The following is a 24,131-nucleotide window of genomic DNA, read 5'->3' as shown; positions in this document are numbered from 1 at the left end:
TTAGCCACTTCCTCATCCATTTTATATGTGAATGGGGCTGAAAGTGACCAACAAATGTGGTGTTGGGTCTGGTTTGTCCTTTCGTCCTCCTCAAGGCTTCTTGCAGTATTATGTAGAGCCAGCAGAGGGGTGTCTCAGTCCACAGATGAGCATCCGAAGCATTTTCTCTTCTCTGCATAATCCACTTAGGTATGACTGAATTACAGATGCATCGTCTCATCCCCGCTGGTTCTCTGCATTTTTTTCCCTGTGGGGTGAGCCTCCAAGAAACTATATAGACAGCTTCTGCTGTTAAGGCTGGTATGGATAACTGGGAAGAACTTATCATGGCTCGGAGCTCATTTTCAATGTCTGTAATTCCCGTAGTCTGCATGTGTTTTTTGTCTGTGTAGCGGGCGCCAGACTGCAGTTGGCTGGATGTGTTGTACAAATCCGTCTTCATTCTAACGTTGTTCTCTTCCATATGCAAAAGCCGTGAGCTCTCCGTTGTTCTGTGAACTTAAAAGTCACATTATGACCTTAAAAGCTGCCAACTCTGCCTCTCTCTTTTCTGGAAAAGTAGACACTGGCAGCATTCGCACAGCCCACTAATTGAGAACTGAGAATCCTGGCTTATCGTTCACGAGCGAGTGTGCTGGTCAGCGCTGGCCAATCACTCCCGCTTGGCTTCTCCTGCAGTAGCCCCTAACTCTGTTCATGAGACCGCAACTAGAAGAACAAACTAAAGTCATGTCAAGGATAGAGGCCTGTCCCAGTTGCAATAGGCCACGCTTGCACAACATTCTTCAAAATCTTGGTTTATCATCCATGTACAAACATCTTCATGCACCCAATTGCTCCCGCTTGGCTCCTTTTGCAAGTGGGAATAGCTAAACTAACCAGTTTAGCGGATAAGCTAACCTGGAACTAACCGCTTAATTTAGCCACTCCCTTTAGGTTAGTTCCAGGTTAGCTTATCCGCTAAACTGGTTAGTTCAGCTACTCCCGCTTGCAAAAGGAGCAAAGCGGGAGCAATTGGGTGCATGAAGATGTTTGTATGTGGATGATAAACCAAGATTTTGAAGAATGTTGTGGAAGTGTGGCCTGTTGCAACTGGGACAGGCCTCCATCCTTGACATGACTAAGTTTGCTGTTCTAGTTGCGGTCTCATGAACAGAGTTAGGGGCTACTGAGAATAAGGAAGGGAATCTCTGAATTGCTGACTTGCTAGGGTTTTTCTGAGCACCTCATGGGAGTAAATTTTCTCTGCCTGGAACAAGGTTGGGTACCTTAAGGCCCTTGACATGAGGCAATTAAGAATGGGACTTAATCAGTGAATCAAAACGTTATTTGGTTTGAACCTGTGACATTCTGGGCTGTATTGGCATTCCACTTACTTCCAGGGCACAATAGCAATGCATCTAGTCCAAACCCCTGCCGATGCCAAAAATCACGACAGCATCCTGAGTAGGCGGGCAGGTATCCCCTGCTGAAATGAACAAAGGAGAGTCCACCACCTTCTGGGGCAGTCTGTTCCACTGTCGAGCAGCTGCTACCATCAGGAAGTTCTTCCTAATTTTTAGAGGCAGTGTGTCTCAGAATATGAGTTGCTAGGGAGCAACAGCTGGAGAGAGTTACTGACTTCATGCCCCAGTCTGTGGCCTTCCTGGAGCCTTCTGACTGGCGACTGTGGCAAACAGGATGCTGCACTAAATTGGACTTTGTCTGATCCAGCACTCTTCTTACATAACCTTTTCAGATCTGGCATCCAGTTTTAATGTTTGAACATTTATGTTCCCCCTTGGGAACTCTGGCCTTCATAGTTTGGTGTGAAGGTGGGGGGTAGCAATCTCTAACAGGGTTCTTGGCACCAGATGACAATTCTCAGGGATTTGGGGAAGGGAAAGGGGGGTGGCTCCGATGTCAGTGGGGAGGTGAATCCGCCCTGGGTTTCAGTCAGAACCAGTCAGGACTCTAAAGTAGCTATCCAGGGTGTGTATAGCTCCTTTAGAGTCCGGACTGGTTCTGACTGAAACCTGGGTGGGGGAGTGATTACAGTTCAGCTTGTATAGGACTAGTATGCATTTGTAATGCAGACATATTCTTTTTTTTTCTCCTGATCTTTCTATTTTCTTTTCAGTAGTTGTGTTGTCACTAGCTTGACCCACTTTAGGTCAGGCCGTGGCTCACTTAGTGGGTGCTGACCCAGTACTTGAAGACCAGTGCTTTAGAGAGCTGGATTATAAGTTCATCACAGCTTGCTAAGATCGGAAGCCCCCTAAAATAAAAACCTCAGATCAGTTCTGGATGCTCTTTTTAAAACAAGCACCCTTTATTCTCCAACTGGTCTGCCAGGTCTGCAAGTGGCATTTTATGTATTTTCAATTGATTCACATTTTGTGTGTGAGGGATGGGAGATATGCCAAGAGCGAATCTCAAAGAGCGCTTCAGTTAGGGGTTACACGGTGCCACCGAACTATGAATGTCTAATTCAATCCTATAGATTTTTGGTTGCCTATTTTCACGGCATTAAAGCAGGAGCAGCTGAAGTTCAATTTAAAAATAGCTTGAATGCCATATTTGGGCAATCTGATTTAGCTAAGCTTACTGATGGGATGATTGCTTCATGGTAATACACGTATAAATCTACAGAAGAATATGACAGTTATCCTTCGGGCATTTCTGTTATAACCACCCAGGAGAGGCCATGATCCTTCCTGATTTATCAGATGTCTGCTGCCATTCTTGGAGGGTCATGATAGGGGCGGGGGGAAATCCCTACACCCTTTAACGTAAAGGCAGTACATCTGTGATTAAGGTGTCATAGAGCACTTTCCATTTGCTGCAGTGCCCTGTTTAAAAGGTTTGACCGTCTAAATATTTGGAGCATCTTTTGATCAGAAAGGAAAAGACCACTGGTAACTCAACCAATGATGGGCTTTCTTGCTCATCAGTGAAGATAGAAAGATTGCTTCCTATGCCTTTGGTGGGAAGAGAACACCACAAATTTGTAGCCATGAGTATTGACTGTTTTTAGGGCACGTAGCTTTGGATAATATGGTTTGAAGTTTTATTTTACGGGTTTCAATTATCCAGTGTTTTAATATTTTGTCATGACTTATGACAGCCTTCCCCAACCTGGTGCCTTCCAGGCGTTTTGGACTACACGTCCCTGACCATTGGCCATGCTGGCTGGGGCTAATGGGAGTTGAAGTCCAAAACTTCTGAAGGGGACCAGATTAAGAAAGGCTGACATAGGGTATCTGAGAAGTAAATCTTCCTTACTGTGATTCATGTGGAAGGGGAAGGAGAAGAGGATGATAAGGGATGAGTCTTTTCTCGCTGCACTGTTTTAACTGCTGTGGGAAGTTTCTACAATAGCTCAAAGCATTCTGGGGAGTACCTGAGTTCACAGGCAATAAATCCCATGGTAAGTGGATTTTTTTTTTAATTATCAGATTTAGGAAATCATAGAGTTAAATGCCAAGACTAACTGCTCCCATTTGATAGTAGGACACTGAGCTCAGGGAAGGCCCTGCTTCTGGGACTGGGTAGCCAGGGCTAATTGCATCCTTCCTGAGCAGGCAGAACCTTTCAATCGGGTGGGCAACCTCTGGTCCTCCAGATGTTTTGGCCTACAACTCCCATCAGCCCTAGCCAGCATAGCCAATGGTGAGGACTGAGGGAGTTGTAGGCCACATCATCTGAAGGGCCCCAAGTTGCCCATCCCTGCTTTAGAACAATGATCTAGATCCTTGCTGCCTGGGGCGGATGGTAGTACCAGTCCAACACATCTGGAGGGCACCCAGTTGGGGAAGGCTGACCTAGAGATGGCAATGAGACGGACCTCAGGAATGAGATGGCAATGAGACGGACCTCAGGAATGAGATGGCAATGAGACGGACCTCAGGAATGAGATGGCAATGAGACGGACCTCAGGAATGAGATGGCAATGAGACGGACCTCAGGAATGAGATGGCAATGAGACGGACCTCAGGAATGAGATGGCAATGAGACGGACCTCAGGAATGAGATGGCAATGAGACGGACCTCAGGAATGAGATGGCAATGAGACGGACCTCAGGAATGAGATGGCAATGAGACGGACCTCAGGAATGAGATGGCAATGAGACGGACCTCAGGAATGAGATGGCAATGAGACGGACCTCAGGAATGAGATGGCAATGAGACGGACCTCAGGAATTAGTCTGTATATTGTTACCTTGTGCACTGCTTGGGAAAGGGCCGTAGCTCCATGGTAACAGCTGCACGCATTGCATGCAGAAGGTCCTAGTTCAGTCCCCTGCAGCTTCAGGTGAAGGATCTCGAGTAGTAACACCGGGAAAGACCTCTCTCTTCCTGAGATGCTGGAGAAGTGCTTCCAGTCAGAGTAGACAGTGTCGGGCTAGACAGAACAACAGTCTGATCCATATAAAGCCGCTTTATGTGTGTGTTCTTTCTGCTTCTCCCAAGGGCGACAGTACGAGAGAATTAAGGATTTTTCTCTTGGGATTCTCACAAGGTGGCATTTGCCACTCTGCCATTCAATGAACTCTTAGCTCTTCCCAGAGATGCCTGCTTTCAGAGGGCCAAAGGCCCCGCTAAACAACTTGCCTTATTTTCAGAATCCGAGCCTGAACATCTCTCTTGCCATTTGTTGTCTTGGCACGAGAGCCGTTGCCATTCTTGCAGAGCTGAATATGTTTCACGGGAAGCCCTGGCTGTGAAATGTTTGCCCATCAAACAGGCAGGTGGGAGAAAAGAGTGCGCTGCAATATTTTCTGCCTTTGGCAAATAGGAACCCATTTGAAGGCTGTGATACAAAATCTTTGCGAACAAGCTTAGCTCCCCCCCCTTCTATTAACATTAGCCGAGAGATGGCTGTTCTGCTGTGTTGCTAGTCCATAAAGTGGACAAAATGAATCTAATTCCAAAGAGGAGGGCGATCTGAGCTGCTGGCTGGGAAATTAATATCTAAAACAGAATCAGTGTAAGGATGGCAGCCTTTGCACAAAGTGGGGAAGAGGGAAGCCTTGTGGGGGGGCATAGATGTTAACCCCACCAGTTGCTTAACCATGGACAAGCAGTTGAGAGCAGATTGTGTACTCGCACACTCTCTCGCTCCCTCCCCTCCCATGTCCCATCTTATGCCTTCTTTGGTATAAGGGAGTGAAGTAGTCTGTAGTAAGTTGCAAGAACCGAAAGGGAGACTGTACCGGTCCAAGGGAGACTGTACTGGTCCAAGGGAGACTGCCATCCAAACAAGCAAGGGCAAGGACAGAGGCTTGAAAGTTGAAACGTTCTAACTACGAGCTTGACTCTTGATAGTTTAAAAGCTTTTGGATTTATCAATTTAAATTTTTTTACACAAACAATATAAAGTCATCACGTTTGTAACTGCCAGCTGTCAGTGGCCATTTGACATGAACTTAGGGAGGCCCTCGTTGCCTTTAGGTGGAGGCGCCTAGAGAAGATCGTAAGTAAAGGGCAGGTGCATTTGAACCTGGGTTTTCCCTTTCCACACCCAGCAGTGTAATCACAGTGCCACATTGGCTTTGCGCTGTCTATTTTTTCTCTTTCCCAAGTCAGGTTTGAAGATTGAGCAGGCATAACCGTGGAGAATTGAGCTGGGAACAACTCTGAGCATCTTGCTACTTGCGGGTCTGAAAAATGTCTTGTTGTCAGTGTTCAGTCACATGCAAACATATTTTTTTTGGTCCCGAGGTCAATCAGTTTGGTTTTGCCTGCCAGGTTCCACAGCCGTGTTCTGTGGACTTGACCTGGCACTGAGACTCCCCGGTTCTGTGTCTGCGCAGTGCATTTGAAGTTTTATATTTTTCCTACAGAGCTCAGGGCTTTGGCCGGATTTATGAAATCCCCAGGGACCATAGAACAAAATGCAGCCTCGTGAATAAGACAGCATTCCTTTGAGAAAGTGTTAAAAGAACTGAGCAGGAAACACAAGTGGACCTTTTGGGCACATGGAGCAGAGCTTTAGCTTCTCATAGAGAAATCCCCAAATTCAAGAATTCTCCCATGTGCTTACCGAGCCTGTAACACCTTTCCTAGCTATTTTACCTTGACCTAAATACAGCTGATTTAATAAGGTGCATCTACCGGTAACTGTTGTCTTTGATCAATTGGTTGGGAATAGTAGACAATAAGTCATTGGGCTGGATCTATTATGTGGTTGTTGTCCCCCACCCCGGTCCTCAGATTTAAATGGAAAGAAAGGGTTGGGAGCTTTATATTTTAATTATTCATCCTTCCCCACCCATTTCCATTTGGCCAACGGGGAGAGCAACTGCTCTGACCTTCAGCTTGCATTTGTAAAGAGCGGGTTTCCCATTCATTTTCTAAGTTCAACAGTTATTAATCACAGAGCAGTCCCCGGAGACAGGGACGGGAGGGGTTTGGCAGAAAACATCTCTGAGCTGGAGCTGCAAAAGCCAGAGTGTGTTATATTAGCTGATGTGTAGAGACCAATTGACTTTCTCCTAAGTGCTCTCGTGATGGATGGTTTTGGGTGTTCCACAAGAAGCTGGTCCATGAAAAGAAAATAACTTTCAGTTAAGGTTACTGAGTGTCGTGTTGGGAGGATGGACTCTGAAATCACTCAGCTTGTGCAACCAAGCAACCCAGGTTCTATAATTGGGATAAATTTAGATTATTTCTTATATTCATGTCCCATCTTTTTGCCATCATGGAGCTTGAGGTGGTGGAGTGTACAAAGCATTCCCAGGTGGTCCCCACTTCAGGCCCAGCCAAAGCCCAGACCTGCTTACCTAGAACTATGTGCCTTCAGAGCATGTCGTGGGGTTAATGCATTGTGCATACTTTTGAGGGACTGGTGTGGTGGTTGGAGTTAGGCAAAGACAACTTTCCCCTACCTGGTGCCCTCCAGATGTTTTGGACTTCCACTTCTAGCAATCCCAGCCAGCATGGCCAGTGATCAGTGCTAGGAGTTGTAGTCTAAAACTTCTGGAGGGCACCAGGTTGGGGAATGCTGGGTTAAGAAATGGGAGGGTCTGCATTTGAATCATGACTACTGCAGCACCCCGTCTGATAGGCTGCTAGAATTGTGAGGAGTTGTCTTGTTCTGTTGTTACTTGAGGCACACAGAGGAAGCCAATGGCATCTGACAGGATCAGATCTGAGGAGGAAGAGCCCAGTCTAGGTAGAACAGTCAAATCTGGGCTGGTGAAGTTGTGTCAGATAGGTAGAATCCAGTCAAAGTACATATGTCAGACACAGCAAGCCAAGTAAAGGCAGAAGCCCTCTTGTGTTGCAGGACAGCTGCAACAGGACCATGGATAGCTCTGAGTGAGCTTTGCTGCCTTGAACTCTCTCCTACTTGAAACATAGGCAGATGTTGTCTTAGCAGCAAACAAAAGCCAACTGAAGTCTAATTTTAGGCAGCCACAATCTGGAGTGTGGACATCTCCACCCCTTCTGAAGGATCTGACTGGTTTGCTAAAGGGCTGACTCAGTCTTTTGCAAGGCTGGGGTGCTGGAGGTTCTGCTGGGGGTGGTTCCTCTGATTCAGAGGATGCTGAGAGGTTCAGGACAGAAAAAAGGAAGGATTTCTTCACAAAACACGTAGCTAGACTGTGGAGTTCACTAGCGCAAGGCGCACTGATGGCTGCCAACTTAAGGCTATCAATGCCTGCTCATCAAGATAACTATATGTTACCTCCGGTATTGGAGGCACTATGCCTCTAAATACCAGTGGCTGGGGAACCTGAGCAGGAAGGTTCTATTGTGCTCTTGTCCTGCTTGTGGGCTTCCCAGGGGCATTCTGGGAACAGAATGCTGGAGTAGATAGGACCTTAGTCTGATCCAGCACAGCTCTTCTTGGGCTCATCAGCTATTTCTTCTTAGGCTCCTAAGAGCTGTGCTGGATTGGGCTCAGGGCTGTAGCCCCTCTACGGTTGGGGGAGATATTCCTTAGCTTTTTTCTGCATTTTTAGCTCACATTTAAAATGTCTAGCTTTTATAGCACTTTCTTTTATATAGCACTTCTATGTGTTCAAAGCGCTTCACATGCATTATCTAGTTAGAATCCTTCCAACAATCCTGTAAGGCAAGCTGGTATTATTATTATCATCCTCATATTGCAAATGGGGTGAGGGGACAGGGTGGGGGAGGGAGTCAAGTCGAGAGAGACAGAGAGGCTTGCCCAAGGCCCATGGCAAAGGATTTCTTGATGCGCTTGATTCAAGAAGTTGCCCAGATGGATGGGAATATATCAGTTGAACTCAAGTATGCACTACATCTGTTGTCCTTCTTTTGATGGCCTGTTCCTCTTTTCTTTCTTCTGCAGTTTCTCTCCGTTTGAGTTCAAGCCTAATCTATTTCTTCTCCCATTCCTTCAGGGCAAGATGTTTCCTCAGATGCTCTTCTGGTGGCATTTGAGCGGGTGGCCCCACTGTTAGGCAGAGTGAGGCGGCTGCATCTTAGGTTACCTTTATTTATGCAGTGCTGGTTCTACAATGACCCCCCCGCCCCGGCCCTCCTAGGAATTCAGATTGGGGAAACAAAAGAATTTAAGAATCTTTGTTGTTAAACTGCCTCCCAAAAGACAGGCATTAAAAACGTTCTTTAAAGCAGTCTTCCCCAACCTGGTGCCCTCCAGATGTTTTGGACTTCAGTTCCCATTAGCCCCAGCTAGCATGGCTAATGGTGAGGAATGCTAGGAAGTATAGCCCAAAACATCTGGAGGGCATCAAGTTGGGGAAGGCTGCTTTAGAGCTCCCATGAGTGTAAAGCAGTGAAAAGTTCACCATAACATGAGCCGTTGTTTGAAAGGATTTTTACAACTTTGCTTTAACTGTAAGTTGTTATTTTTTTAAACTTGACTCACTTACATCTCTCCCTTCTCCCATGCTCTTTTTTTCTTGATTAGGACCTTAGAAACCAACTTGAGAAAACCCATGATGAAATGGTTGAAAAAGAAAAGGCGACAGAGCGTCATTATGCTGTCCTCTTGAGTGAAAGCAATCAGAAATTGCAGAGCCAAGAATTAGTCATCACACGCCTAATGGACAGTGTCGCTCAGAAGGATGAGTTGCTCCAGGTGGGCAAGCTTGAGCTAAAGTGAAAGTCAGGATGTTGTATTCAGGGTGTTCCCAATGTTCCATCCCCACCCCCCTCGCCTTTACCTTTCTGATTAATAGTCCAACACAGAGTCCTCTTACTGGAACCTTGGAGATTCTTTTGCAAGGAACAGGAGAGGTGCTGAAGCTCATGTCAATTTTTTTTGGCTGCTATAAGGAAGCTAGATTAAGAAAATCCCCATACATTTCCTGTCTTCTCGTTGCTCCTCAGCAATCTACTTAAAAGAATAGCCAAAGGTTCTCTGCTATGTTTCACGCTCAGGGCAGGTACTGCAATTGTTTGCTCCTTACAATCACTGTTCAGATTTGATTTGTCTGGTTGCATTAAAGGTGCTTAGTATGTCTTGGTAGCATGGCTCTATACTACTTTGTATACTTTCTTTGGGAAATAGAGTAGCCCAGGGATGGCATCTGTGTGGCTCTCCAGATGATTTTAATTTCAGCTCCCACCAGTAAATAGGGATGTATGGATCGGTTCCGTCTGTGTTTTGTGGATTGGCAGATGCCTTCCATTCCATTGTCCGCCCATCAGTGGACTTAAATTTTTTTAAAAGTTTCCGAATTTGCGCAAATGCACATTTGCACATTATCATATGTGTGAAAATGCACCCCAAATGTGCAAATTCCTCCAAAATGTGCATTTTCATGCTGTAGCCTCTGGGGAAATGTGCTTTTGGGCCGGTTGTTCAAAATTTTGCATATTTTTCTATGGATGAAATTTGCACAAAATTTGGGAAAGTCAGAAAACGGTCTGCAAGTTTGTGGAATCTGTCTGGCAGGAGAAACGCTGCGGAATCTGCCAGTCACATTCACAAAAATTTGGTTCCGTTGCGGATTTCTCTGACATCCCTACCAGTAAAATGGTTCTGCCCTTAACCACTAGCAAACAACAAAGCAAAATAGGTTTAAGGATAATTATGTGTGTAAAAACTATAACAAAATTTTTAATATAAATACTGATATTTCACACAAAGTTTAAAATAATTGATTGGCAGTCCAGCAATGTATCACATAGTTGCAGCACTGATTTCTAAATCACAAAGGCTGTACAAATACATGATGCCTGTGTCCCAAACACTTTTCGACCAAATCGATCCTCATCTCTGGGGAAAAATATAGACAGTAATTAGAGCGCTTGCTAAAACAATGTTTCATGATGTTAAACTTTCCACATGAAAGCTGTGAAGCAAAATACCCTAATTAAGAGATACGTGGGATAATATTCCTTACTCAAATAATCAGATAAATGCAAACTAATAAAATGCAAATAATCAGATAAATGCAAACCCAGAGAGCAACCCACTGCTGAAAAAGACAGGAGTATTCTTACCAAAGATGATTAGTTCTTTTCGTCTCTAGCAGCCGTTTACCAGAACCACAAAGAAATAAACAGGACTGTTCATAACTGTTTTTTAGATAGTGGCACGCTGGCAGCTCTTGCAAAGGGTTTGGATGCTGCACATAACCATTTGCTATTGTAAACCAGATTACTACATGCAGGCCCTAATCAAAACTCAGTGCAGTTGTGTTATCAACTCAGCATGGAAAGAATGTCCATAATTATCTATTGCTGAGTAAGTTGCTCTTGAGGTCCTAAAACCAAAGTCTAAGCTTTAAAGCCATCACATTTACATCACATTTAGGGCATAGAAAGAACTGCTGTTCAGAAATAAAGCAACGATTTCCCCCCCTCAAACTTATGTGAAACACTGAAACTCCATTAACACACAAAAAAACTAAAACAAGATGAAAGAAGGGCAAGCTCAATATAAGACCCAATACAGAGCAAGCGAGAAGGAAGTTACAGGTAGGGATGGTGTGGGCACCTGATTCTGTCCGGGCCCGCACTCACCCCGCTGGCCTCATCGAACTCCATGGCCACCATTTTTTGAAAAATGAAACCGCGATCGTGAAAGTGCGTGTATTTGGGTATGTGCGAAAATGCGCATAGTTACGTATGCACATATTTGCGTATGTGAAAATGCGCATTTTGCAAAAATGCTTTTTTGCAAAAATGTGCATTTTCTCACATACGCAAATGTGCGCATTTTTGCGATGGCCACTTTATTTTTCAAAACATTGCAACCACAGAGCTTGCCAAGGCTGTCAGGGTGAGTGCGGGCTGCTTGCCATGTGCGGAAAGGGCTCGAGCGCGGTCCGGGGACCAGCAAGTGGGGACAAGGGCTGGGCGGGTGCTTGGAGAACCCAGTTGGGGGTGGGTTCGCACATCCCTAATTACAAGACTGGCATCCAGTTGCACTCTTCATTTAGCCATTTAAGGTGCAATTCTATGCATGTTTAGACAGAGAAAAGGCCTACAATTCCCAGCATGGCCCTTAGTTTATCACCTCGCATTATCCCTCACCATTGGCTCTACTGGCTAAGGCTAATGGAAGTTGCAGTCCATCAATATGTGGAGGACCACACATTCTCCACCCCTGGAGTACACCATAGGCTTTGTATGCAGAAGGTCGTATGTTCAATCCCTAGCATCTCCAGGTAGTTCTGATGGTGTAAGATAGATTTTTATGTTGCTGTTTAATTTAGCCCTTTATTCAGACTATGAGGACTGGAATCTTGTTTTATTTTTTGGTGACGGACAATAGCTCAGTGGTAGAGCCCATACTTTGCATTCCAAAGATCTCAGGTTCAATCCCTGGCATCTCCAAGCAGGGTTGGGAAAGACCCCGGTCTCAAACTCTGGAGAGCCAGTTCACAGATGTTGTTCATAAAGTGTTCATTTTGGGTTATTGACTTTGAAAATCGTTGTCATGCTCAATTCAAAGTGTTGACCTTAACCTTTAAAGCCCCCCTTGGCTTGTGACCAGGATGCCTGAAAGACTGTCAGTCTCTGCATGTGCCTGCCTGTACTTTCCTGGAGAAAGGTCCTTCTCAGTGGTGGTGCGCTAATTGTGGGACGATCTCCCCAGATGTCATTTCAGCATTAGGCAAAGACCTTTTTGTTTCTGCAGGCTTTTTAATTGTTTAATTGAATCCAGTTCATCCATGCTGATGGTTTTACTCTGCTTGCTTTAGGTAGTGCTGTTTTTATTATGTTGTTTGCACGTGCTTGTGTTTTTAAATTGTATTTGGATTCTTTGGGATACACTCTGAGAACTTGTTTGAAGGGATGGGTAGACGTCACTGACTAATTAATTAAAATAGGTTGCATGTATCCTTTTTAATTTTTCTTAGAACCTTGATGGGGTGGTGAAAAGAAAGGATGCAGAACTTCAGGAATGGTTTTCTAAGTTTCAAAGCCTTTTAAAAGATCGAGAGTCTCTTCAGAGGCAGAATGAAGATTTGCTCAAGGAGAGGTGTGCTGCTCAGTCTCAGCAGCCAATGAGCAAAATGACCCAAGAGTTGGAGGTAGGTTTGACACTGGTGTTCCTTAAATACTGGAAAATAAAAGTAAAGTTGCATTGCAGTTCTGCCGTAGGAATAGTCATAGTCTTCTCCAACCTGGTGCCCTCCAGATGTTTTGTACGACAACTCTCAGCATTCATGACCATTGGTCATGCTGGCTGGGGCTGATGGGAGTTGAAGCCCGAAAGATCTGACTGGCACGTGGTTGGAAAAGGCTGACCTGCATAGCTGGTTGGGATTGATATGGGACCAGTAGGGCCCATACAGCTGTGGCCACATGCGCACAGCTGGCTCAGTGGTGTGGAAACGGACATGCCTCTTCTAGAGATGCTTCCGGCATCCTCCATTTTGCGCTAAAGCACCATGTGAAAAAGCACAGGCACCTGCCGCTTGTTTTCCGATCCTTTGGGAGACATGTGGGTGCTTTCTCGTGGCAGGGAGGCTGGATCAGCTTGCTTTGAGCTGTAAATGGAGAATTCCATTGAAGGTCAGTTCCAGATTCCTCATAGAATAGAGAGTGCAAAGATGGACAGGATACCAAACCAGCCCTGCTTGCGAGAGTAGTAAAGTTACTTTTGGTGTAGAATCATAGAATAGTAGGGTTGGAAGGGGCCTATAAGGCCATCGAGTCCAGTCCCCTGCTCAATGCAGGAATCCAAGTCAGAGCATCCCTGACAGATGGCTGTCCAGCTTCATCTTGAATGTCTCCAGGGTGGGAGAGCCCACCACCTCCCTAGGTCATTGGTTCCATTGTCATATTGCTCTAGCAGCCAGGCTGTTTTTCCTGATGTTCAGCCGGAATCTGGCTTCCTATACTTGAACCCGTTATTCCATGTCCTGCACTCTGGGATGATCGAGAAGAGATCCTGGCCTTCCACTCTGTGACAACCTTTCAAGTACTTGAAGAGCGCTATCCTATCTCCCCTTAGTCTTCTCTTCTCAAGGCTAAACATGTAACTGGGACATGCTGGGACATGTTGCACTGGATGGATGCGTGTGCAGGTGGTAGGATCAATGAGATGTACTTGAAGCTGGAGTTAGAGTCTTGGCTGCAAGTAGGGTGCTAAGAAGGCCATGTGGCAGGAGCTGTGGTTTTATAAGGGCAGCGACCAATCAGAAGCTTGTGGAGTGTTGCCTGGCCATTACCCAGTATGTCTTCAACATCACAATTCTGGGTGGATTGAGGGTTTAACATCGCGGTTACTGTCCTTGGCTACATCCCTTCTGTGATGGTGCATTGCGTTAAGGGGACCGCTCGAATAAGGCTCATGAAAGTCCCCTGCATTTCCCTCCAGGGAGTTTGAAATGTGTAACTAATTTATCTCCTGCTTGCAAACTCGATTGTTGCCCACGATGGATATAGCCAAGAAGGGGAATTTGGCAGGTTGTTTGTGGCAGGAAAGGGTCTCCATCTCCATACCAACATTGGAGGCCCCCTGCACTTACTGAAAATGTGTGCATTTGTGATCATGTGTGTGCGTGTGTCTGTGGAGACACATTGACCCTGACTCCCCACCAAGATTCTGGCTGAAATCAAAGAGTCCATGGGTAAGTGGATGTACTACCGACAAACCAGCTGGCGAGGGCTTTACCATTGTCTGGGAAATCCAGTGCTGATCTGGCCACGGTTTGTTGTAGAATTAGGAAGCGTGCAGCCTGTCACTTGCATCCCCTGAATCCAAGGGAACCCCCTCACCCAATGCTTTGGGGGCATTGCTCAGATGAACATACTCAGCTGATCCCTACCGCGAGTCATGGAGAGAGGGCACTTGGCAACTGATGGGACATTGCACATTTGCAGATCAAACAAAACTTCCACTGCAGCTTAGGGGACCAGAAAGGAGAGGGGTGAGATCGAGGAGGTGAAATTAGGGGAAATTTGCAGGGTGGTGGAGTGGAAGGGCAAAGGGCGGGTTTCTGCCCCAGCTCACCCACTAGTGAAATGTGTGTGTTGCATATGTACATTCTCACATTAACTGGAGCTGGGTCTCATTAACGGGAGCCCACCCCTCTGCCCCTTCCCCATTACCTTAAATCAGGGGTGGGCAGACTTTAGCTTTGTAGGATCTTACTTGTTTACTAGAACCCCTAGAACCACCAACTGGAGCCTAGTGCAAAAGGTATATGCGCAGGATTAAAACATTCTGAGCTCAGAGTTCTGTTTCGAGTACCAGCACTGAAGGCAGCTCAGAGTCCTTGCACACAATGCCGCATTCCTTGTTATCCAAAGGTTTCTTCATTCCAGCCGTATAATTTTGGGATGGACGAAGAGTCATGTTGTTGCTGCTGTTGTTAACTGAGTCAGAAATCCTCGACAACCTGCTGCAGGTCTTCGAGAGATCTAGTAGAACCAGGTCTAACTTCTGTGCATCCCTGGTGTAAACAATCACACGTTCTCCCTGTGGATGAGCTATTATTAGGCGTACTACACAGAGTATGCCAAGCCTGTCGTTAGGCAAGAGCCTTTGCAGGGCTCTTTTCTTCCCCGCTTCCCTGCAATTCTGCTCTACTGGGCCAAACAGGGCAGAGATGCCTCCACCCTCAGGAGAACATACCCAGGAGACAGGGAAGTCTTGCATTTAGTACAGAGCAAGTGTGTTTGGCCCTGGAGAAGAAATCCAAAGTAAGTTGAAGGGTGTTCCTCTTAAAAGAAAGGGGACTCTTGTGATCTCTAAACCCAGGCCAAGGTTGGCTTCAATGAGCAATGATAGCTATGGCAAATTCTTCCATTCCCAGTGCCCTTGTTTCCTGATCTCAAGCCATTGTTTCGTGTGCCACTTTCTGTGTGATGGAGGCAAAGAGCTCATCACAGCTCATTTTCTGTAACCAGTGCCTAAGATCCATTGCCCTTAAGAACCCACAAGGGCATGTTAATATGTACCTCCTTTGTCACCTAGCATCCCTTGGTGGCTTTTGATTGCTTGATTTGGCCTGCTTGATGCTTCTCGCTGTAGCGCCAACTCTCAGAAGCTATGCAGCCAGAATCTGATCTATGAACATTTTACTTCATTTATTTATTACATTTCTGCACCACCCAGTAGCCGATGCTCTCTGGGTGGTTCACAATGATTAAAAACATACAATACAGCACGAGAAAACATAATAGAATCACATAGGAAGCTACCTTACATTGAGTTTGAGTGCCGGTCCGTATACACTGCTGTTGGCCTGGTTCCTTCCAACCTGGTTCCTTCCAGATGTTTTGGATTCCAACTCCCATCAGCCTGAGCACTCCTGACGGAGCATGGCCAACAGTCAGGAATGCTGTGAGTTGCTGGAGAAGGCACCAGGATGGGGAAAGCTGGTCTACTGTGCTTGGCAATAGCTCGCCGAGGTCTAAGCTGGAGATCTTTCTTATCACCTGTTGCCTTTTCCATTTAACTAGAGATGCTGAGGGCTGAACTTCTTCATGGAAAGCGTGTGCTGTGCCACTGAATGATGATCCTTCCCTTATTGTGAGGGCTGGGCCTTGGGTTGCAGTCTGGGGTGAGCCAAGAGCCAGGACTGAAAAGTATGTTTTCCACGACGTGGGGCAGCTGTACACAGATCCAGCACGGGTCCCTTGTAAGATTTAGTCAGATGTTATTCTTAAAACCTTTGCTTGGATCGAGAAAGATGTCAGGTTAACTAGTGTAGAGGTTTTTTGTTTTTGTAAAAATGTCATTGCAATTCAGCCTTTTGCAATTAAACCTCCCTCAACTCTCCATATGTCTACCAAGCATGTGGTCACTCCAGAGTTTTAGAGACACTGTTCATCCAGTGGGGTTGTTTTTGGGTCACTGATGCTGTCATATAATGCCCACAAACTGCTATGCCTCCTATGAACCTGCCTTTTTGTTCAGATTATCATGAATGCAAGCGGGTGGCGACCTGGGAAAAGGGCCTGCTCAGTGGTGGCCTCTTGACTCTGGAACCATCTTCACCTGGGCTGCACAGCCAAGCTGGATCTGGTGGAGAAAGGGATATCTTAAGTACCAACCCAGCAACGTTTTAACCAGATGGGCTTAGCTGCGTATCGCTGCCACCTCTTTTGCTGCGCTTCAAGCCCTGCTAGTGTCTTGGAAGTCTTGTTGAAGCTGTAGGCCTTTTTCAGCCTTTGGGCAGTTTTGCAAACGCATGCGGCTGGTTGCGAGGCAGAGAAATCCCACATTCGCAACAGGAAGAATGGGGCCGGGCAAAACAAGCTCTTCAACACAGACGAAAAGCACGCAAAAGATTTTATGTCAGAAACAGGCGGAAAAATATTTTCCCATGCCAGGGTCTTTGGTTTTGTTGTTGTTGTTGTTGTTAGAATGACTTTGGGAGCTTTCTGTGCGACTGGGGAATAGATGAGCACCATCCATACAGCTGGGATGCTTAATTTGCTGCAGCTCAGGAATTATAGTCAGTGCACCAGCATTTATTGATGTGGTCAGAGCTTTGCAGCTGATGTGTCCTGGGCTGGAAATGGATGCTGCAGTTGTTGCAGATGCAGCTTGCTGGTGATATTGCTGATTCATCTCAATGTCTGTGGGTGAAACCCCCCCCCCCCCCGTTTCTAAGTGCACCTTGTCTTTTTTAAAATTGCCATCAGCACATTGCAGTCGGTCTCTCAAAGCTGACTGACGATGGGAGGGCACTTGTCAGGATAGGTGAAGCATGCCTATTTCTGAAAATGAGATTGGGTTTCTCTGTTTCCCCCTGCCTCCTGTGCACACCTTTGTATCACTCACCGTTTGTCCTGTATGTATGTTGGCTAAGAATCCCTGCTATTTACATTTATATAGCAACATCTATGTGTGCGGTGTGCTACAAAGCACAAGAACACAGGCCTCTGCCCCGAACAGATTACAGTCTAGCATTCAACACGGGGGAGACAACCGGGGAAGGGGAGGGAATGGCAGGCAGGGGAGGATTCTAACCAGAGGGTTCCTGTTGGATGCGTGGTTTTGATGAGTGCAGCATCTCAAGAGAAAGACATGGACGTTCATACCTGAAGTGGGGGCATCTGGTGACAGCCATGTGCCTTAGTGTTCCACCTACCCCAATTTGAGATCAATACAGTATCTTTGCTCTCCCTTTCGGGGCAGGGAACCTACCTAGTGATGAGTGATGAGCCAGGACTTCCTTTCCTCTGTAGGCCTCAAACCTTCACACACACACACACGGATTTGTCCGCGCGGTCCCATCCCACACGTGAACCCATTCATTCCAACCCATCTGACTAGTTCCAAGAAGAGGAGTGCATTTGGGTTGTACTTGTGATACTTTTTGCCTTGAAATTGCACCTGTATTTCTTTGAAAAGAAGTCAGAGGCTTCATAACAGGCACCTTCCCCTCCACCTCTCCTGCCCCCTTTCCCCTGGAAATACACACCATTCTTGGATGAGTCAAGTATGTCTCACTGCCCTCTTCTTCAGAAGAGTCCTGCTGGATCAGACCAAAGCTCCATCTAGTGCAGCATCATGCCCCCCACAGCAGCTGACCACATGTTTCCAGGAAGAATCTCCGCAACTTTATCCTGCCTCTGGCCCTGCAGGTTCCATATGGCCATCATATCTAGTAGCCATTGTAGCCTTATCCTCCTTGAGTCTGTCTAATCCCCTTTTAAAGCCAACTAAGCTGGTGGCCATCACCACATCTTGTGGGAGCAAATTCCATAAATTTAATCTCACGCTATGTGAAGAAGGTACTATATTTTGACTATTCTGAATCTCTTACCATTGTCTTTCATTGAGTGCCCCTGAGTTGTCGTATTATGAGAAAGGGAGAAAAACGACTCTCTATCCCTCCACATCATGTACAATTTTATACAATCATATCCCCTTTCATATCTCTCCTTACTTGCCAATTACTTCCTTTTCCCCCTCTTATTAAAAATGTTTGGGCTTAAAGGACTTCTCATCTAGGTGCTGGGATTGCCCTTGATCAAGGATTGACTAATTTCATTCTTACATGGTTTACTTTTTCTTTTCGTTGGATCACAGGGGATTCTAATAGATCTGTTTTACAAAGCCAGAGTACATGCTCAGGACCTCTTTAACAGTTAAGGCATCTCTAATCTGTGTTCATGACCCTGAGTCTGCACTCTTGCTTAAGAGCACAAGAAATGCCTTGCAGGATTAGACAAAGCTCCAGCTGTCCATCCATTCTTTGCAAGAACGCCAACGACCACCAGCTACTTGGTGGTCCATCAGTCAATTGGCCAGTCAACCCATAGACCACTATCCATCTCCTGCCCTCCCTTGGTCTGTATTGCTTTCACATCCCAGGTGCCCTCGCCATTCTAGGAGTTATATAAGAAATCTTCAAATAACATTCTTTCCAGCTGAATGCTGTTAATCACTTCTGTGCTATAACCCACCCATGTGGGCTACATATTTGCTTTATTCTTTCTAATTCCTCGGAGAGCACATTGGAGCAATTAACTCCTACGCCTTACATGGGAGAGATTGTAATCCATATGCAGAAAAAGTGCAATATTGCTCCTTATTGTTGATTTTTTCAGATGCTCTAACGTACCAAAAAAAAAAAAAAGGTTATATAAGTGCTGTGATGGGCAGAAAAGACCCAGAGGTAATCTTTTCTAAATCCTGTACTTTTTTTCACATGTAACGAGTGGATTTAGAAAAATGGCAGAAGTGTTTATAGGAAAGCTACTGCGGATGATCTGGCATGGTGTTTTGTATGTTGTGATCAGGTCACAGACAGATGGTGATATTGCTGCTTTTTTGTAATGTGTCATTGCCATATTCGCCGTTGCCATATTCTTGGCTAAGGAATGGTACTACACCCTTGACATCCCCTGCCCATCTAACTACTGTCTGATTTCCTTTCCACCCTTCACATTCCAAACTCTTAGAAGTTGGGGTACCACCACTGAGAAGGTCCTCTCTCAGGGAGGACTGCCCACCATCCCTCAGATGACTGTCCTATTCTGTGGTTATCTGAGGCGCACAGAGGAAGTCAGTGGCATCTGACAGGGTCAGATCTGAGCAAGAAGAGCCCAGTCTAGGTAAGAACTTTCAAGTCTAGGCAGGTGAGGTTGTGTCAGGTAAAATCTAGTCATCAGGCACAGCAAGTTAAGTAAAGGCAGAAGCCCTCTTGCATAAAGGGCAGGTGCAACAGGACCATGGATAGCTCAGAGTGAACTTTGCTGGCTGGAGTGCTCTTCTAGTTGGAACATAGGCAGATGTTGTCTCAGCAGCAAACAAAAGCCAACTGAAGACTAATGTAGGCAGCCACGATCTGGAGCTCCACCCCTTCTGAAGGATTTGGCTGGATTGTTAAAGGGCCCTTGCCTGATTTTGTAGTCTCAGTCTTTTGCGAGGTTGGGGAGCTGGCGATTCTGCTGGGTGTGGTTCCTTTAGAGGATGGTGGCAAGGCTGTGTCTTATGGCTGAGGTGGGGCGGGGCTGAATATGGAACGGACTGTCCTTCCTCTGGAAAGCAGTCTGATCCCCGTCTTTGTCAGAGTATTCTTCTGTACCCTGAAAAGGCCAAGAGTTGGGTTTAATGTGGCAAAGAAGCCAGGAGGTGGAGCTGTGCTGAATGTCTTAATGCCTGTGGAGGCACCTGTGGAGAAAGGTGGTCCTTCTTGGTCATGGGCACTGAAGGACTTTAAAGGTCACAACCTGCACTTTAAAAGTCACAACCTGCACTTTAAAGGTCAGAACTAGCACTTTGAATTGAGCATGGAAACAGGGCGGAAGCTGGTACAGTCGACAAGACGATCAGATCCATGTGACGGTAGCCAAAGAGGAGCTTCGGAGAGGCATCCTGGATACAGACTGCAGGAGGGAAGGGGAGCAAAGAGGAGATTAATAGTAGTCTAGATGAGAGAGGGCCACAGCATGGTGCCCCTGAAAAGCACATGCAGTCTGCAGCTTTGGAAGCAGTTGAGGAATGAAGCAAGTCACTTGCGATCAGGATGCAGCACGCAGACGACAATGCAACCGGCTCCCTGTCTGGTGCCCTTTGACTGTGTGCAGTGCGGCTGAAATAATTCCCACCGCAGAGCTTGTTTGAATATATAGATGGCATTTGCTATTAATAATCCCAAACCTGGCAAACAAGCCTCACAATAATTTCTACTCATCTGGACATGTGGATGGGGGTGGAGTTCTCACACAATGTTATCTCAAATGTAAGAGGTGGTGTGGCATGGGGGCAACTAACGGTCCGTCATCCCAAACGCCCTCTGAAAGAGGAAAGCTGTAACCTACCATCTGAACCTCTTTGATGAGGGATAACTAGCTATCGGGAGACCATCACCTAACCATTACCTCCCGTCAGCCAACATAAGAGTATAAGAAGGGCTCTGCTGGATCAGGCCACAGGCCTACCCCATCTAGCATCCCATTTCCCACAGTGGCCATGGGAATGGGAGGCCCACAAAGCAGAGTGTGAGAGCAATAGCCCCCTCCTGCTGCTGCTCTCCAGCAACTGGCCTACATGAATATAAGACGAGCCCAGCTGGATCAGCCAAAGGGCCTTCCAGAGGCCCCCATTTATCTGCTTTAATCCAGTGCTGGAGGTGGCATACCATAACTGCTGTAAAGCACCACATTCATCATAAGAGGAAACCAGCCCACAATAAAGCCAGTACAAACATTCGGCAGCAGTGATTTGTCATCTCCAGCTAGCAGCACTGCTAGGTTACTTTAAGCGGTGTATTGTGGAAAGAATCCTCCCAATGCAGCTTCCAAAATCTCACTTTAATCAATAGGATGCTTCCCAGATCTTAGTGCTGTCCCTTATTTGTGTGTCTCCCTGCCCCCTCTCTTCCCAAGATGGAGGGTCCTGATGGTCGACCTGCCCCCAAACTTACAGTTGCTGCTTTAAACGGGTGAGTTGCCACCCACAAATTTTTGTGAACCGCCCAGAGAGCTTCGGCTATTGGGCGATACAGAAATTAATTAATTACATGAATAAATAGAATTACCACCAAGACGGTGCTTGATCCAGGTTTTATTTGGGAAGGGGTGCTAGCCTGGCGTTATGTATGTATTTAGGAGGCATGTGGCTTAAGGTGGGTCCTCAATGTGGCTTACAGTGTTTATAAATAACAGGTATAGCAAGACTCACACGCTCAGAAAATGAAAGTGAACCACACAGCCAGCCCCTCATGAACAGGAGTCGGCACCTGATGTTCCTCCCCACGGGGCAGTTGATGTCAGTTGGCCTGGGGGCGGGGGGCGGGGAGTCAACTGGAGCAGGCTCTGCTGTTTCTTTTGTCTGCTGCTGTCTTCCATTATATATAAAACGGAGATCTGTCTGGGCAAAGCTGGGATTCCTGTTTGGGCTCAGATGGCCCCCGTGGGCTTCTCCGTACAGCATCACCATCCTGGATGAGAAGGGGGAATTGCCATAGCCCATCAAGTGGCCTTTGTCCTTGCCAAGTGCCCTGTCTGGCTGGCTCAGGTCAAGTGTACGTATCTGGTGTTTGAATAATCAGGACAGAGCAGGGATTCTGTGGGTTTACAGCCCACTCCACTGCCTGTGTGTGGACTGAGCGTGCTCAGTGGCCATGAAATGCTGACTGACTGGGGTGTGGGCAGAATGGAATATCCCGTTTTTGTGTTTTTTCCCAGCAAATCCTCTTTTGCCTCCCCCAGCTGCTCTCTCATCTTTTCTTGGAGAAAGTGACCACTTAGAGAAAGTGACTTTACAAGTGGTTGTCTTATTTTGCAAACAAGCAATTTCCCAAGGTTTGTTACCAAAGCATAATCAGTTTTTTTTTTTAAAGAAAACAAAGGATTCTGAATACACAGATATGATCGAAGCCCTACAAAAACAGCATGACATTTTTTCAACTCTAATCAAGTCCCTGAAAGATGCTAATGGGTGAGTGTCAGATTTTGACTTTGAATGTAAAGGAGAAAATATGCCTGGGGACACATTGCTAATCTTACACTAACCTTAAACTTTGATCCAGTGGACCAGCCATGAAGAGGCATAAATACTTGGGGGCCACATAGCCATTGTGGTGTTCGGTTGCCATTGAAACTTAAGTTGGGTTGAACCAGGGGGCACTATCACTATTTTGTCTTTGTTTCCACTTTTTTTTTTTTTTTAAGCGAAGGGAAAAGAAAGAGGATGAAGTAGAAAGATGGGGAAGGGCATGGATGGAGGAAGTGTCAGGAGACTAAAGACTCACACACAGGGCTGGTTCGACTGTAATGCTAAACCAGAGTTTAGTGTTACAAGAATGAGCCTAGTTGAATCTCGGGCTCATGGACTCCCTCCTCTGGTGAAGAGGATTTCAGAAGCTTTGGCTTCCATTTTAGATTAACCACAGCTTGCCCTGTTGGCTGAACTTTACAAGTAGTGGTTAATCTTAATTATGATTTGTTGAGACAAGCCATCTTCAAATCATAGTTTAACAAGTTGGCTTGTTTCAGCAAACCATAGTTAAGATTAACCACTGTTTAGGGGTCAGACGTAATGCTTAACTGTGGTTAATCTAAAACAAGCTGAACCTTTCCATCCCCTCCTCGTGGCTATGCTGGAAGAGGAACGGGGAGGAGGGAGTGCATGAGCCTGAGGCTCACTGTGGGTCATTTTTGTAACAGTACACCGTGGTTTAACACCACACACAGAGAGACATTTTTATAGTGAAAAATGAGTCCTGTGTAGCAAGTTGGGGTTAGAGGTGTGAAAGGTTTGATGCCCATTGGTTGGAGGGGGTTCTGTTTGCCAGGCTTGATCTGCGAGGGTGGGGTTAAATGTCAAACCTGTCTGTGACCAGAAGGCAGCACTGACCTTAGGAAGTGGAGTCTGTTTTCTATTCTTGAAGGTGAACAGGAGTGATGTTAGGGAAAGCTTCCTTTTATTAAGCAGTTGGGCAGGATTACATATGAAAAGAATAACACAGCATCCTTAGGGATGGCTCTCAGCAGCACTTCATTTCTCTGCAAAATGGTGTTAGACTCGAGGGGAAATTGGTCAGATGCCTGGCTTCATCCCCCTGTTTGGGAGCTCCTATTGATTGATTTACTCTTGAGTTCAGCCCCTAATGTTCCAACTATTCATCTTGTCAGGAGCCAGAGTCCAGAAGTGCCACCTTAATTGTGTAATGACCTTTATTAAAGAAATGAGTTTTAGGCAAAGCTAGTGGCGTGTGTGTGTGTGTGTGTGTGTATGTATGTGTATGTGTATGAATATCCATATCCCAAATGATGCTTAGTTCTGGAATCCATAATTTTTGCTACCAACTTTCCCCAGCTTCTTCCATGTTTACACTTGGATGCTAGAAGCTTGGCCGTGATTGCCTTGAAACAGCAGGGAACGCTGCCTTTTGCTAGTAAGCACATTCCATTTGAAGTAAAGTAGGGAGTAGCTTGGAGCTGTGAAGAGCACGTACTGCAGCTTACTTAGCTTTCAAAACTGGCTTTTTAATGGCCTGATTTGCGTGGAATGACAACAGATGGGTTGTTTAAACCAGGGGTTGCTGGGCTGAGCATGAGTTAAACAACCCAAGAATTGCTGTGACGTGTGAACCAGGTTCATTATCTTCTAGGGATGTTGGAGAAATCCACCACGGAACCAAATTACTTTGATTTTCATGAATCCAGCCTGTGGATTCCGCAGCAGACCGTTTTTTCCCCTGTCAGGCGGATTTTGCAGACTTGTTGTCTGGTTTCCTAACTTTCCTGAATTTTGCGCAAATTTCGTCATAGAAAAATATGCA

The 24,131-nt window shown here is 46.0% G+C and overlaps 1 protein-coding gene across 1 annotated transcript in view; it reads left to right on the top strand.

The window, feature by feature from the left end:
- CDK5RAP2 (CDK5 regulatory subunit associated protein 2) overlaps window positions 1–24,131 on the top strand; it is a 146,294-nt gene that overhangs the window by 36,204 nt on the left and 85,959 nt on the right. The window contains 3 exon segments of the mRNA XM_084820774.1: window positions 8,885–9,055; window positions 12,291–12,464; window positions 22,188–22,285. Coding sequence (XP_084676900.1) covers window positions 8,885–9,055; window positions 12,291–12,464; window positions 22,188–22,285 — 443 coding nt within the window.

Source organism: Heloderma suspectum, chromosome 14, assembly GCF_057233095.1.
Source record: "Heloderma suspectum isolate Gila_16-S chromosome 14, 16-S_ref, whole genome shotgun sequence".
Taxonomy (NCBI): Eukaryota; Metazoa; Chordata; class Lepidosauria; order Squamata; family Helodermatidae; genus Heloderma; species Heloderma suspectum.
This window is presented reverse-complemented; position numbering and strand designations above follow the sequence as displayed.